The sequence below is a fragment of the Telopea speciosissima genome, chromosome 3 (genome assembly GCF_018873765.1).
Source record: "Telopea speciosissima isolate NSW1024214 ecotype Mountain lineage chromosome 3, Tspe_v1, whole genome shotgun sequence".
Taxonomy (NCBI): Eukaryota; Viridiplantae; Streptophyta; class Magnoliopsida; order Proteales; family Proteaceae; genus Telopea; species Telopea speciosissima.
The window spans coordinates 27,630,345-27,647,842 of record NC_057918.1 but is presented as its reverse complement, the minus strand read 5'-3'; the positions used below and the strand labels follow the sequence as shown (position 1 = coordinate 27,647,842).

General features: G+C 38.4%; 1 protein-coding gene across 1 annotated transcript; it reads left to right on the top strand.

The window, feature by feature from the left end:
• Positions 1-7,926: 7,926 nt before the first annotated feature.
• LOC122656466 (protein DEEPER ROOTING 1-like) lies at positions 7,927-12,115 on the top strand. Its single transcript, XM_043850981.1, has 5 exons — positions 7,927-7,938; positions 8,057-8,135; positions 10,934-11,508; positions 11,797-11,965; positions 12,064-12,115. The coding sequence occupies exons 1-5, from the start codon at positions 7,933-7,935 to the stop codon at positions 12,081-12,083; spliced, it is 849 nt and encodes a 282-aa protein (XP_043706916.1). The 5' UTR covers positions 7,927-7,932; the 3' UTR covers positions 12,084-12,115.
• The last annotated feature ends 5,383 nt before the right edge of the window (positions 12,116-17,498 follow it).

Sequence of the window (17,498 nt, the reverse complement as noted above, 5' to 3'; positions counted from 1 at the left end):
TGTTACACGTTAAAAAAATGCCTTCCTAGGTCTCAATTTCAATTTCTACAATGGATCTCATGTAGAAATTGTTTATGCCAAAAGTAGAATATTTGAATGATCGTGATTCCTAGTTGGTTAGCATTCCAGTATAAGTGAAGCCTGATGCAATATTTGTCATAATTTGATTACAAAAAGTGACATGCGGAGGACAGGAAGGATGGTAGGAAGGGTATTTTCAAGTGAAAGAACTTTAGATATGGAAATCACAGAGCATGAGAGTAATTTGGTTCAGATTGAAGGAGCTAAAAGAGCCAAAGGGTTGACCTAACATGACTCTAGGAGAAGTGAGGAACGACATGCATAGCTTAGAACTTGTAACACATGGATTTCAATAGAGAAGATTGAAGAAAACTGAATCATGTAGCCGATCCTATTTAGTTGGGATAAGGCTGAGTTGAGAGCTACAGGAGTAATTATCCTTGCAGATCAATATATTTTCTGCTGTTCTTTTTGGTGGGTACTCTCATGCAATTGGCAAAAACCATACCCCTATGAGACATGCTAGAGTGCTATTAGAACAAATGAATTACCTTGGGAGGACCAAACCATAGGCTTTTGGAGTGTCATTCTGCAAAAATTAGGGTTCCCCTTGTGGGAGCTATTTGCTGCTGGCATGGGTTTGGATAGGTTATGTATCTTTGTATTCCCTGACCACAGACCGACCTCCCTCATCCCACAGGTTGCGGCACATAACGTTGCTCTGTGTCTGAAGCTGCTTTTATTCTTTCCATAAGATAAACCCTTCGTGGATGCGTTACTGTTACTCTAGTAAAACTCATTATTTGCTGTTATGTTATGTTCTTCTCTGGATTAAAGGAAAAACTCACTTGCAGAGCCAGCGATAGTCGAGCTAGTCATACTTGAAACCATAAAAAGCTGCCGTTTCCCAGAGGGATGAAGCTACAAGGAGAAACTTTCCAGTTTAGGAATGTCTTGTTACAAAAAAATATTATTAGATAGATTAAGATTGGGTTTGAACCAAGTGCCCCCAGAAAGGTGGTGCTTATATTATTTGTAGCTGTGAGGGGAAATCACATGGCCTCATTGGTTAAGAAATTTATCTATCTATTGGTTGTAGTGCCTTCTTTTATAACCAGATGTTGCTTTAACCCCTCTTTTTCATGTGCATAAACTTGCATCTCGAGGAATCTCTCTCTCTCTCTCTCTCGCATTTGCCCCCTCAGGGTTGATCTGTAATCTGGTTAGAATTTAGAAGATAAGAGACTTCTTTGGAAATTTCTAGCCCAGACCACATGGGTTAATGTGGATGTATATTTTTCATCTAGCAGCCGCAATCTAGGACTTTAGAGCTTTTCAATAAGCTATCTCTGACTCACCCTAAATCTCTAAGATTAGTTTATATTACTCTAAATCCCTAAGATTAGTTTATACATTTAAATCTTCCACAGACATTTATAACCTTATCCTTATGGATACTTTTTCATGTCCTAAAATGGTAACAGGTGCTAACAGGGAGGAACATTAATGGATTGGCTAAACACTGAATTAAAGAGGGTTATTGAACCACCACCATTGCCCACGACTGAGGCTGTAGATATTGATCAAAAACCACTACTTTGAAATCATTAGTGGCAGTTGAGAGATTTAGAACAGTAGCTACTTTCTTTTTCTTTTGGTAGAAGAACAGTAGCTACTTAGCACATAGGATGATATTCTCTATGTAAAAATACTCTAAGTCAGAATCTTTACCTTCATTGAATATGCATGATCCTCATATGGATTCTCATTCTATAGTATTAGTATCAATTACCTGTTATTCCACTGGTTTAGGTAGTTTTTCTAGTCTGGCACAAATATATGTCACGTAGCAGATTGCCCTGTTGACATGTCAAGTTTCAATCAAAACAAAGTTGATCAAGTGGCAAAAAAAAGTTTTGAACCTCTGTGGATAAATGAAAATTTTCTAAAAAGAAATGGACGGTTGAAAATACTCAAAATATGTTGGTTACATGATTAAGTCTAAATTTGAAACTAACATATTACCCAATTTAGATTATTTTTTAAGATATTGTCAAGGTTTGAAACTAACATATGGTCAAGGTTTTTTTTATGAAAAAAAAATATTATATTAAGACTAACAAAGAGTATAGAAAAGAGATGTTGGCCCCATGGTTCGTAATCTCGGATCTGATTGGTATCAATCGTGGCTGATCTTGAGATTAGACCGATACGGCAAGGTTTCACTAGGTCATTCTCTGGATCAGCCAACTCGATTGGATCAGTCGATCCAATCCGATTGAATGTTTTTGAATTTTTTCAAAGTTTTTAAATTTTTTTGTTCTTTTCCCTAAAGGTATTATTAGTTTTTGGGAGGGAAAGAATTTTTTTTTTTTTCCCCCTTTTGTAAAGGAGAGGGGAAGGTTAATAACTTAGTCCGGAGTCTCCGGACTCCTCGGACCAACTCCCCGTATGTAAGCTACGTTTGGTTGCAAGGTGCAAGGGAAATCTAAGGGAAGGGAAGTAAAAATTTTTAAATTTAAAAAAGAAATTTTTGTAATCATTATCTCATGTGTTTGGATAAACTACTTAAATTTCTTATCATATTTAGTAATGATATATTTTACATGTAATTTTCGTTTGACTTTTTAAACCATTAAATCAAAAGGATATGAATACAAAATAAAATGAAATTTAATAACCAAATATGAAATGATTTGGAATTAGTGATATAGTCCCATAGAATAATGATTACAAAATTTCTATTTCAACTTTGAAAATTTCAATTCTCTTCCCTTTAATTCCCCTTGCACCCAAACGAAGCCGTAGAAAATAAAGACTTTTTATATATATTAATAATTTTTTTTAACACTTATTACATATACTACATATATTTCTTTTTTTTTAGGGTGGGGGGGGGTTAAAGTACTACATATATTCTTTTAATTGCACAAATGCCCCTTTAACAATCTTAATGACAATGTGAAGGGTTATTTATGGAAATTAGAGGACACATGTCGTCAAACCTTCACGGGATCTGATCCGGAATCCGATTCCTTAATGGGGACAAAGACAAGGGACCAATTGCACGATCAAGGGTCATAACAAGGTTGTCGTGTAACACGTGGACAAACCAAATTGCACAACCGAATGCCATAATGATCTCTCCTTTGTATATATATGAATGATCTAATTACCTTCTACAGTCTCCACTGTTGCAACAGTTCTGTTTGAAACGTGAGAATCCATGAGACTGTGTTTGCTGGTGTTACGGCGAGATGGAATGGAATAGTTATCTATATTTTTCTTGAAAATACCAAAATTATATTGTTTGATTGCAATGAGGTAGTTAAATTGGATTTCTCCCTACTCGTTTTCTTCAAAATTCCATCAAAATCGGAAAGGATAAAAGAGAGAAGTGAGTATGTGGTGGGAAAATTATCCTAGTGCAGGGGATAAGGAGGTCATTTTTGCCTCGTGAGAGGAATCGTATGAACTGTACTGGACAAGGAATCTAAGAGGATAAAGATCCATGTGTGGTGACAAGAGCTAAGATTCAGAATCATTTTCTGGATAAAAAATAGGCATTCTTTGTTTCTCCTTGTTATATTATGGGGTTCGATCTAGTGTATGGGCGCTAGATTGGGTTAGAAGGGTTTGACTTAATGTGTTGGATAAACTCTGATGCTTTTAGCGTATTGATCAAGTTACCTAAGACCATCCTCCTTATGAATTGAGCTCCTCTCCAGGAGCCCAGCATGCCCAAGGAGCATCCAGCCGTTGGGTTGTACTGTACAAATCGTTAGGCATGCACCGAGATGTGTGCAGCACAGCCCAACCCTTGGATGCCCCCTGGGCGCTGAGCTCCCTAGAGAGGAACCGGATCCCCTCCTTATGGGGTTGGGCTTTTTGGTTCCCCTTCTTCGGATGGGGTAGAATCGTGTTGGAGGGCAGGAGATGCTGTTGAAATTTTGCGTTGCTTCGCCATCACCAACTCTTTCATCCCTCTACTCGTCCCCGTTGTTGAAACTTGAAACCTTTAAAAAGAAGGGAAAATGGAAAATCTGGTAGAAAAATTGTGCTCTACTTGCTTACAACAAGCCGTGTAACTTTTGTCCCTTTTTTTACAGTACTCTTCCATGTTGGGGTTCCCAAACTGAGTATAAAATTGCATAGTGTCTCTCTGTTTGCTTCAAGTTGACCTATCCTGCTCACCTTATGGTGCAGGTATGGTGATGCCTAATTAGATTTTAGGATTGGATTTGGTTGTTCGTTTTGATTTGGTGAATTGCTAGTACTGGTTGATGATGATAGTAGTGATGTTGGTGAACAAGCTAGAACACGTAAAGTTCTTATAGGACGACCCACTCTGATAATCAAAGTCAAAATCAATGATGGTTTTACCAATGTGCACAGTTTACCACGAAAATTTATAGGAACTTGTAGTCCTATACCAACATTTGCAGATCCCCTCGTCAATGGGATTTGCAGTACACGTGTAACTTAGGGTTGCTACTCACACAATCCTTCATTCTCTCTCTCTCTCTCTCTCTCTTTGTGTGTGTGTGTGTGGGTTACGTTGTCAATAATTTGTGAGAGATCTTTAGAGAGCAATTCTTAATTGTTCGGTGGTTATCTCTATATTACGTTTGGTATGTTAGAAGCAATAAAAAAAAATATGTAAATTTAAGTTGGGAAAATCAAATTTGAGCTGATAATGTCGAAAATATGAGAGATGGGGTTCTTAGTACTTTTTTCTGATGTTTGTATTTGTTGACTTGGTCACTTTGACATGTTGTGAGGTACATGGCAATGTTTTTGTCTTGCTCTTTAGGAAGAAGAAATAATATTTAGCCAAGATTATGCTTAAGAGCGCTCTCTTTATTCAAAATACCCTCCATCTAAGTGCATTAGGGCACTTGATGAATGTGCATACAAATCAAGGGAAAAAGAAGCATATGTTGCAAAGGTGTAAATTGTAATATATGTATGATATCATTCTTCATATCGACATATCCTCATTGAGGGGTGCAAGTTTGGTCTTGACCGCCTGAGCTGATCCGGATAGGACCTGAGTTGAGATTCTTTGGCCTTGAGTCAGGGTCAGGTTGGGTCGGGTTAGGGTTGAGGCCTCCGGCTGAGCCCGGGCTGGCCCAAGCTGACCCTATCTTCTTCTTCCTTTTCTTTCTTTTTTTTTGTTGGTCTTCTTCTTCTGTCTCTTCTTTCTTCTTTCTTCTTCTTCTTCTTCTTCTTCATCACCACCTTCGCAGCCTGGCTAGCCCAGGCATCTCCCTTTCCTAGCCTGGCCAACCCATGCACCATGATCATGGCCAATTAGGGTCAGCTTGACCTGACCCTCAGGGCGGGTCAGAGTTAGATTTTTCTTGCCCTAAGTTAGAGTCGGGTTGAGCTTGGCCCCAATTAGCGGGACTTAGGGTTGAGCTGGGGTTTTGAAAAGCCCAGTCCAACCCAACCCGACCTTTTTATAGTCCTAACCTCATTGGTGTGACGTGCAAATTCTTTCTTACACAGACGGCGTGGGAAACCCTCCCCCCATAAATCAACTTCATCTCACATAAGATTTTTTTTTTATTTTTTTTTATTTTTTATTATTGGGTAGACAGAAGTAGTAGGATATTTTTTTTTATTTTTGAGTATATCAAGCTTAATCAATCCATATATAGTACAAGAGCTGCATATTGCTTATTAACTAATGGTAAGGTATAAATAAATAAATATATATATATAATGTGTGCTTAAGGAATTATGGGGAAGTGACGGCTGCCTCCGAGTGATTCTGTGACAGTAATAAGATGTGGTATATTAGGCGGGGTGTCCGGTTAGTAAGAGACATTTCCACGCGAACATTATGGCATTTTCCTTATCCTTGCACCCCATTCCCACCTTCTCCCATTAACATTAATTTCCAAAGCTGCACAACCTGATCACCTTCCTCTACCTCTTTGGACTGTAGGCTAGGGAGCTAGCAAAGAGACAAGTGGGCACTGGGCAGTCATCTTCTTAACTCTACACTCTTTTCAGTGATCGATTAGGTTTTGTTTTTTTTTTTTTCCCTGTTTTCTTATATCCTACATTTTCTATATGAGCTAGGATAGTCAATGTATATTGCAAATATAAAGAATAAGCCCATGATCTCACAATTAATGGTGAACCAAAGTATCACCTATTTGAATTACGTTAACTTCAAACGATGAATCAAAGAATAGAAATCGCAAACAATAATCACACAGTCAAATACAAAGATTTATGTGGTTCGGTAAGATTGTCTATGTCCGGTGAAATGAGATATATTTCACTTTTAATGGAGAATAAGTTTACAACTGTTCTTCCTCACTAGGGGTGTCAATCGGTTGGTTCGGACCGGTTTCCTTTCAATTTGAGTCAGTTTCGGTGTGGGAATGATGAAATTGAAACCAAACCAATAAAGAAAGTTTGGTTTCGACTCGGTTTGGTTTCGAGTTTATATTAGTTTGTTATCGGATTGGTTTCGGTTTCGGTCCGATTTCAATTACCATACACATTGATATAACACTATAGAAAATATATATATATGATTCTTAATGGGTTTCGGGTTGTTATCGGTTTCTTATTGGAGTAGACCAGTTTAGTTTCGGTTTTGGTTTTCGATTTTCGGTTTGGTGTCATAATCCCCCAAACCGAAACCAACCAAATAAGCCTTCAGGTCAGGTCGGGCTGTTTCGGTTTGGTTAGACCCAATTTACCTGGTTCGGTCCCAACGTTGACACCCCTAGCCCTCACACCTCTCTAAGATTGGTTACGGACAAAAAACCCTTGGTACAAATTTATAGCGAAACCTTATATAGGAATTTTACCAAAATACCCATATAACCCTAAAATGATTCTTGGGAGCTACCACCCCCAAACCTTGCATGGAGCCATTAGTTTGTCAAGACCTGGCTAATAATAACATAAATTAACGCACAGGGTGGGTCAATTCCTCCGGTCCTCTTAACAGGAGTTTAGAAGCATCTCACTTAATGCAAATGAAGGAATACAAGACATCAATCAAATCCTCAACATGATCAACCTATGCTAATGTATTTATTTATTTATTTTTATTTCATATGTTTACACTTTAATAACATCCGATTATGACTAATCTCCCCCCCCGGAGGAACCTTGAGCAAGGTGATCAACATTAGATGTTGGGAATTATAGAGTTATAGTTTCACCTTGGTGCGCAGCCTTCATGTACTTGACGAACTCTTTCTATCGAATGCCTTGAGGTTTTGGATTGGACCCTCCAACAGCTACTAGTCACTTATTTCAAATCAAATCTCTCTCATTTGATAACATAAATGCACATGGAGTAGCAAAAATAGGGAGACATATTTTGTGATTTTCGGTCACTCTTTCGTGGACAAGCTCAGTGGGAAGGTAAACACTTTCAAACTCCGATAGGATATATAGTCGCATATGTCTGAGATTGATGTGCAACTTGTTCAGGTAGAGAGAAGCTTAAGATTTAATCCAATTCCCATGAAAAACTACAGCAAATAAGAAATATAAGATATGGAGATATTTTTATTATAATATTATTGTTGTTGTTGTTTCTGTACTAATTAATTAAATAAGATACGAGTGGGGGAAATGAGCACAATAGTTGAAAAATGGTGGAAGAGAGAGGGAAAGAGGGTGGAAAGGGTGTGCTTGGGAACTTGAACCAGTAGCAACTACTTGCTTGGCCGTGGAATTCTCTTAAAGCCCTTTCGCGATCTATTTAATACTCCCAATGCTCTCATTGGTTTACAAGATCCGAGTATCTTTTTTTTTTGCAGGACCACCAACTTCATTTCCATTGGTTGTCACTCCCACCATCTATCTCGATCTGTTGGTGTTTTGATTGTTTTGATTTGAAGAGAGCTCTAAAACCATCTACAGCACAAAACGATGAAGGTAAAATACACAAAAGCTAGAGGTGGAGAAAGTGAAAGAGAAAGAGAGAGAGAGTGAGAGTTAATGATTGATTAAGTTTGGTAAGTTAATGAGTGTAGTTTGATTTGTTTGTTTGTAGATCTTCTTCAATTGGATGCAAACTAAGCTTAGCGGAAGAGCAGGGAGCAGCAATAAGCCCAGTGGGGTTTCAGTTAATCGTAAGTGCATGCTACCTCTTTCAATCTCTTTAATTTATTCATGGTTAAGCTAGTCTTTTTCCTCCTTCAATATCCTTCCCCTTTACAACCTACACAAATTATTTCTTGAGAGATTTGTGTTTTTATTAAGTAAATCTCGATCCTCTTATTAACTATTATGTTTAACTTCCACAAAAATAATTGTTCATAATTCTGAAGAACTGTAATGGTAATGCTGATTCTGATTAGGGTTAGTTATATAGATATTCCATGAAGCTATTAACTCTCTCTCTCTTTCTCTCTCTCTCTCCTTTTAGAACCAGGGAAGGTGGTGGGGGGAGAGGGTTGCTTATTAAACTGGTGATAAATCTCATGGAAAAACAAATGTATATTTATTTTCTATTTATTGTACGGTTAAGGAATTTAAATTTTCTGAAATTTCAGCTATACCAAGGGTTGTTAGATTTGTTTCAGAAAATTAGAATGTCCTAAGTCTTAACACCTCCAAGTGGGGATCCTCTCCTCACATGGTAACCAACCCAGGCCACATCCTATCGTACACTACCTCCACCCCTGGATGGTTTGAGATGGGTAGGGGTGGTTACCATGTGGGGGAGGGGATCCGGACTCAACACCTCCAGTACCCCTAGGGTCTAGATCCTCTGCCCATGTGGGTACCTCCCCACATGGGATCCTCTCCCCATGGATGGTGACATCTCATGTGGGAAGGTCCCCATGTCGGTGGAGGACCCAAACCCGCCCCCCCCAAAAAAAAAAAAAAGGTTTGTTATAGGAAGTGTATATTTTTTTTGGAAGAAAGTTTTCTATGAGGGGAGTGTATCGCACACGTCTAGACACAGACAGATGAAATGACTGCCCCATCCCCATGAAAGGTAGAAATCTCGTCCCCTTATGCCAACTTATGCACTCTCATTGGTCCCCTGACATGCACAAAACCATGCTCCCCACAAAGTGAGAGAACACCCACCCTTTTTTGTTTTTTTCCTCATTGGAGGGTAAACGCCAAGTGTGTACTTATGTATGTTACTATTAATAGTCCTATAAAAAAGTTCTACACAAGACAATAACAATATAAGATCATGTTGTTAAGTACTTGATCGATACACCAAAAGCTTCAGAGCAGATGAAACGCGCTAAATCAAACCTTTTAACCTATCTCATATTAGATTGATTTACGCTCATACACTAGACCGAACCCCATTAGACACATAACAGAATTTTCACTCAAAAAAAAAAATTTGTGCCCATGAAATACTGGGAGACTTAATAGAATGGTCAAATTCAATTAACCAAACATATGGTAATGTGCCCATGAATTGCTAGGAGACTTAAAATGGTTATTCAATTAACCAAACATATGGTCAAAATCAATTAATCAAAACATATACTTTTCCGTGAAAAGGTGAAAAAAAAAAAAAAGGAGGCTTCAAAAGAAGGAGCGGAAAATCTGGCAACCTTTACCTGGAAGACTCCTTTCACGTCTTCCAAAGCACACGTGCAGCATACATGACTTTGTGGTTACCCTATTTCAACGATTTCATGAATGGAGCCATAAGCCCAAGCCAATTATATGCTTAGTGAAACCGATTTGAACCGATCCGATTCTTTATTGGATTGGCTTTGGTTTCAGATATTGCGGGACCAATTGAAAATCAGACTGCACCGGACCAATCAAAATCACACCAAACATGAAAAATCGAATTTTTATTCTCTCTTGTTACAGCACGGTGTTGTAACGCATCGTGCAACGGCTGCAGAGGCCATGTGCACCATGTGGGGCCCATTGTGCCACATGGACTCTGTAGCATCGCACGATGCGGTACAACACCGTGTTGTAACAAGAGAGGATAACGATTCTAAAAAATCAGACTGAAATCAAATCCAAATTGATATCAACCCGAAAACATTAAAAAAAAACATGTTCTTTTTTTTAAATAATAATGTATATAACATATAGGAAAACCAAACCTAAATCAGACCGGACCCAATATCAAACTGATAAGAGAAAAACCAAATAAACCAAACCCAAACCAGGCTGAAACCGATTGAAATCGAACCTTCCCTGATTGGTTTAGTTTTGGATTCTCTCATTTTCACCCCAAAATCAATTCAAACCTACCAAAACCAGACCGAACCAACCAATTGACACCCCTAGCTTAGTGATTACCATCCATCTGAGTTGTTGCGTTTAAGGTATCGGTTTCAGCTGATATAAATACCAAAATTGATATATATTGGCTGAATTGGTCTGATTCGATCAATCTGAATCATTTGATGGGATTGACTATTGTATTGGTTGAAAAAATAAAATCTAAAATTTTATAAATAGGCCAAATGTTCTCTATGCAGGCTGCGCCTAGACACATGGGGGTGGGCAAAATGACCACCCTACCCCCCTGAATGACAGACCCATGTGTCTGGGCCTAGGCTGCACTGCGGCACAGAGAACATCACCCTTTATAAATATTATCTGTTGATACGATAAGAATACTTTAAACCATGAAGTGTATGTTTATAACTCGTATCAGGTCATCAAAGCCAATCCGGCTGATACACCTGATACCGAGACAAATACGATCAACCGTGCAGGTATCGGTATCAGGTTCCGGCTACCAAAGATACCGATACTGATACCCAAATCCATGCCATATCTTGCTTCAGATTCAAGTGAACCCGGTTGACCCGTCGGGTGGTCCACAGGGAAATTAACAAGACATTTGTGTGTAATGTACAAAAGCTTTTGATCTTCCAAATAAATTTCTGAAGTAGTTTTTCCTTTCTTCTGTCCCTATACTCAGATCAAATCCGGCAAGAACCTCCAAATGAAGAATTCAGCGATTGGCCACATGGGTTGCTAGCAATTGGGACATTCGGAAATAACAATCTGAAAGAAGAATCAGAGAGTGATAATACTCAAGAAGATCCATCTTCATCACTAGAACTACTGGAAGATTTCACACCTGAAGAAGTTGGGAAATTACAGAAAGAGTTAACTAAGCTATTATCACGTAAACCTGTTTCCAATAATGAATCTGAATCAACAGGAGAAAGTAGTAATAATCTCCCCTTAGACAAATTCTTAAACTGCCCATCAAGCTTGGAGGTTGATAGAACAAATTGCACTAAATTCTGTGATGATTTAGATGATAAAGATCTTCCTTATCAAGAACATATTACCAGTACTACTACTGTGGTCTTGAGTAAAGACAAAGGCACCTGTTTGGATAGTAATACTAACAATGCAAATGCGATCAAGAAAAGATCTGTAACCTTTCTTCTTAAGAAGATGTTCGCTTGTAGAAGTGGATTTGCACCAGCTCCCACCTTCACTCCCTGTTTAAGAGATCCAATTCCAGAATCAAGAATGGAAAAGGTATGTATTTCATATATATATATATATATATATATATATATATATATATATCCAGTAAGTATATTATTAGTGGTTTATGTTAGTTTTTATGGGTTTAATTAATTATACCCTACTCTATTGGTGTGGGTTCATGATCATGAAACCCGGTTTTGGATTACTTTAAGGTTAATAGGGGTATACTAGTCTTTTCCATTGTGGGGGTGGATAAAGATTAAGGTTTTGTATTATAAATACAAGGTTGGGTCCCTATAAGAAGATTAATTAATTAACCATGGTTCTTGTTTGCAGCTTTTGAGGGCAATTCTTCAAAAGAAGATATATCCACAAAGTTCTACTCCAACTGCATCAATGAAGAAATACCTGGAAAATAGACATATGGTGGGGCAAGACAGGAAGGAAGATGACTTGCCCGAAAAAGCGAAAGATGGCAGTAAATGGGTCAAGACAGACTCTGAATGTAAGTTATTCTTGCTATGAAATCATGGTATTCATAAAAAGTTTTTGCATAAAATTAGTTAAGCAAAAAGGGATTAATGGGCAAATTTTTTGATGCAGATATTGTTCTAGAGATCTAAAGCTTCAATTTCCATTTTGGGTAGTATATGATTAAAAAGATTGCCTGGTAATGACAATCTCTAAAACCTTGAGGAATCCTTGTTTGCTCAGTTAATTATATTACTAGAGAGACAATAATAATAACTATGTTAAATGGATTTTTGCAGATATCTGTATTATTTGAATCAAAATTTAAAATAGTTAGCATAGGATCCAACAATTGGGAACAAGCACAAGAGGTGGGTGTTCAAGTTCAAAATATAAATACAGCTATCTACTAAGAATTCAGGTGTTGAAGCTAAAACAGGAGCAATTGTGGAGTTTGATCATAAAGATCGCAGAATTTATGTTGTGTGTATCAAAATATGACACATTCTTATTTGATTCTGCCCTAAGGAATTTTTTTATCTTGGCTGATTCTAATCACTCTCTCCAATTTCACCTTATCATCTATATATGTAATTAATTGAATCGATGACTCCAAATAGTATTACATGAGATAGGAAACCTAAATCAGAATTGAGACAGGAATATACAATGTGTTAGTTAGAGACGGGATCAACCTACCGTTGGGGATGATCATTCATAAACAATTAACTGAGGGAGAAGAAGGTTACCCGTAACTTTGCTATCACGTAGCCTCCATGCGGACTTAGCCCTTCTACGAGTAGTTCTCTCTTCACGACAGCAAGTTAGTTTTTTGTTCGTTCCCACAGTGATGGAATCACCTTGCCTTCTTCAGGTTTCAATGGAGAACATGCAATGGGACTTGACCTTGTTCCCTTTGGCGAGAAAGAGAGGGAGAGAACTACTCTTTCATCAAAAGAGTATATTGATTAATTACTCAAATATGCAATTTAAACCTAACTATTTAGGGGTGATGGCAGTTTCCCAAACTGCACCAACTCTACTTTGCCTTTATTCCGTCTAGGTTCGATGAATTAATCACTTTAAGTGGTTGGGGATCAAATCCCCTCAATATAGGATGTTAGGGTTTGAATTTAAAATTTAAACTCTCATCTCCACACATAGATAATATGGTGGGCCCTTATAATACTTTGATGGACACATATCCACCAACACTCTTCCAGTTGTACATCAAACTCCATGGAATCAGAATCCAATCTTTATGACATCAGATCAAATCTCATATCTAAAGATTCCAAAATAACGTTCATCTTCTCATGAATATATGCCAACTTATATATGTTGTCGTAAAAGTATGACCCTATAGGGATATAACTCATTATGTAGTGTAGTGAATAGTACATTTTCAATGTAATATTTACCAATACATACATAATAAGTAAGTATAACCAAAAACTCCCAATTTAAGTAGATTAATTAAGGATTAGTTCCCCACTAAACAATATCATATGGCATACTATATGGCATGTGCAAAATTAATGTCAAGTCCCTAATGCGCCAAAACTTCTATTACAGATATTACGTAATTCAGATTGGATCGAAAACTTTTTAAATGTTTGTGAAAATAAATAATAAAATATGTTAATTTTCCAAATATTTTAAAAATAATTTATCCAAATGCTACTATATTCATATTTGTCCAATCAGTTACAGACTTTCTTGCTCCTTGACATTCACCCAATTAGGACAGTGATTCTGTGTTGGACATCTCTTTTGAATATAAGACCAAACACTAGGAATCAATACACCGATATATAGTCAGCAAGACATCAATCGCTGGTGGCCAAAATTCACAAAGCATAACTGCATCGATAAGGACCCCTCAAGTCAAGGGACCGACATATATACCGTACCATATCCGATAGTAACCCACATGAGAAATTCTCGAATGATCCAGTTCAATGAAAACATAATATGTACACTCACACTTAGGCCTTGGAATAACCATTCCTAGGTACATACAGCGTAATGACCATATGAACAAGGTGTCCAATCTCGTCCCTAGTCGTGAACAGTTTTGGGTTGGAACCCATGGACAACCTTGGACCATTAAAAGATCATGCTAAATAATTAAGTAAATTAGAAAATTTAATTTAATAGAGTTTGATGGACACATTTCCAACTTTCATGTACATCATAGACAATTCCCCATGTACCTTACACCCATGTTCTCAACATGCTTTTCAAAAATAGAAAGTGACAAACCTTTGTCAAGGGATCAAAAATATTCTGAATAGAGTCAAATTTCACCACACTAAATAATTTCTCAAATCAAATGAAATTTCCACTCCACATGCTTGTTTTTCTGATGAGCCCTAGGTTCCTTTGCTTGTGCTATGACTCCCTGATTGTATAATACATCATAATGGGCAAAATCTTCCTCTCCTTGATCACTTCAAGAAAAAGCTTTCTTCTTGGAAAGGTCGCCTTCTTTCCCTGGCTGGGCGTGTGGAATTGGTAAGATCGGTCATGGGAAGCATTCCAATACACAACCTCTCTATGTATTTTTGGCCGTCGTCTGCTATTGATTGCATGGAAAGATGGGTCCGTAATTTCATTTGGTCAGGGGACTCAGACAAATCCAAAGCCATCACTGTAAGGTGGGACACCCTTTGTAAGCCGAAAGATGAAGGGGGACTTGGCATCCGATGTCTCAGAGAGGTAAACCTAGCCCTTCTTTCCAAGTTTGCCTGGTCTATAAGACATGGAAATTCAAGCTTAACTACCTTCTTGCAAGGAAGATTGGTTAATAAGGATGGTTCCCTGAAGAAATATGTGGGTTCCTCTACGGTACTTATAGGATTAAAGAAGGTGTGGGACTTCATTCAAGCCGAAGAACGCTGGGTGGTTGGGAATGGAGATTCCATTAGGTTTTGGTATGACAAGTGGTTGGGTAACCATAGCATAGACCAGTTGCTGCAAGGCCGTATTCCCAACAACCTCACAGCCACCGTCTCAGATTTTATTGAAGAAGGTAAATGGGTGTTCCCACGGGTGGAGGATCAGGTGCTTCAAGGCGTTTTCTCCAAGATACACAACCTGAATATTGTGCCTTCAGGGAGGGAGGACGTTCGGGTTTGGGCGAACACCAAGTCTGGATCCTTCTCGGTGCACTCAGCCTGGGAAGGGTTGAGGCAAAGAGCAGCAAATCCGGAGTGGACTTAGGCAGTTTGGCTTCAACATCTCCACCCCCGCAGTTCCATGTTTGGCTGGAGACTAGTTCACAAATCACTCCCTACTGATGAGAATGTTCGTCGTAGAGCAGTTCCACTGGTGTCCAGATGTGAGCTTTGTTGGGCTGAAGAGGATTCAAGGAATCACATCTTCCTCAATTGCATTTTCTCGAACCAGATTTGGGTCGAGATTTAGATCTTTTCAATGAGCATTGGAACGGTTTCCCCTCCATGGAGCTCCTTTTCTCATGGTGGCGGAGAAGAGCAAAGATAGTTTTGGTGGCTGATATCTGGAAGGCACTCCTTATAATTGTATGCCAACAGATTTGGGTGGAAAGAAATAGACGAAGGTATGACAACCAGCGCAACACTCCAATGTGGGTCATGCAACGTTGTATCGTTGAGATTGCAGATTGCTCTATAACCAAAGGAATCCAAATTAAATCAGTAAATGATCTAATGCTAGCAAAATTCTTCAAGGTAGACACTGCAACGCCCAAATTGAAGCAAAATCTTGAAATTCGATGGAAGACGCCCCCTGTGGGGTGGTGGAAACTGAACATTGACAGCTCTTCCATTGGCAATCCCGGCTATTCAGGTGCAGGGGGGATTTTCAGGAATCACCTTGGTGTAACAAGAAGATGCTTCTCTATTTTCCAAGGAATCGGAACGAACTTCCAAGCTGAGATGGCAGCCTTTTTTATTGGCATAAATGAGGCGAAAGATCTAGAGGTCGAGCGCCTCTGGGTGGAGTGTGATTCAGCCACGATGGTTACTGGCATTCTTTCCTCTAAGATCCCGTGGGACTTCCTTCAACGCTGGTGGACTGCTAAAAATTACCTAAAATCAATACAGTGGCGAATCACCCATTGTTATAGAGAGGGTAATGCCACAGCCGATGCCCTTGCCAATCGTGCAGCAAATTCCAAAACTTCTGAGAACTGGAACGGATCCCCTAACTTCATTGCTCATACTATTACATGGGAAGCTTTGGGCAGACCGTACTACCGCCTCTCCAAACCTGTAGTGAGGCTGCTACGATCTTGATTGTACTTGTAATTAGCTGTTTGTGCTCTTAAGCCACAGCAGCTGTTCAGTTCTTTTATTTTTGTAATTTTCATCTTACTTTCAATATATACTTGCTGACCTTTAGCAAAAAAAACATAATGGGGTGCTCGATGAGCTCAGGTGCTACCCCTAGGTCGATTAAGAATTTCTTGACCCAAACCCCTTCCTTGGCTGCTTCACTAGTTTCTAGGTATTCTCAACTTCAGTTGTGGAGTCAATCGTTAATTTCTGCTTGATACTCTTCAAATTATATCTCCACCACCCATAACAAAAACCATATCAGATGTCGATTTTCTATAATCTTTGTTAGTCTCAAAATCTAAGTCCGTATAACCTATGACTGACAACTAGTCACAACCAAAGACTAAAAAATAATCTTTGATCCTCTTCAAATACTTGAGAATACACTTGACAACAATCCAATGCTCCTGGCCTGGATAAGACTGATACCAGCTCGTAATCCCTACCACATGACAAATATCTAGCCTGGTGCATAACATGGCCTACATGAGACTTTATACGATCAAAGTATAAGGAATTCTCTTCATTGCCTCTATATCCCCAATAGTCTAAGGACACTAACACTTGGATAAAGTGACCCCATGTTTGAAAGGAACACTTCCTTTCTTAAAATCATTAATACCAAACTTGCCCAGTATTTTGTCAATGTAATTGGATTGTGATAAGCACAACATTATGTTCTTGCAATCTCTCACATGCTTAATTCCTATGATGTAGCTGGCTTTGTCAAGGTTTTTCATTGATAAGGTCTTAGACATCCACTCCTTTACAGATGACAACATGTCCATGTCATTCCAAGTGAAGAGAATATCGTCAACATAAAAGATCAGAAAACAAACATTACTCCCATTGACCTTCTTATAACGCATGGGTATCTATGTTTTGTTCAAACCCAAAACGCTTTGACAGTTTGATCAAAACATATGTTCCAACTCCTGGAATCCTGTTTGATACCATAGATAGATCTCAAAACTGGCTGATGCATACGTGTGGTTGGTTTGTATATCCATCTGTCATATCTCACAATCTAAGTGTGTCGCAACCAATAATAAAATGTTGGTGGATGGATTTAATTATCGTCACTGAAAATGTTTCTTCTGAATCATCTCCTTCTCATTGAGTGGATTTAATTCCTTAGAAAAAACTAAGAGACCTCATCTATAGACATTCTTTTTGTTTTTGGTAAAGGACCTATAGGCATTCAAAAGCCTATAAAAACATTCCAAGAATGAAGTTTATTTTAAC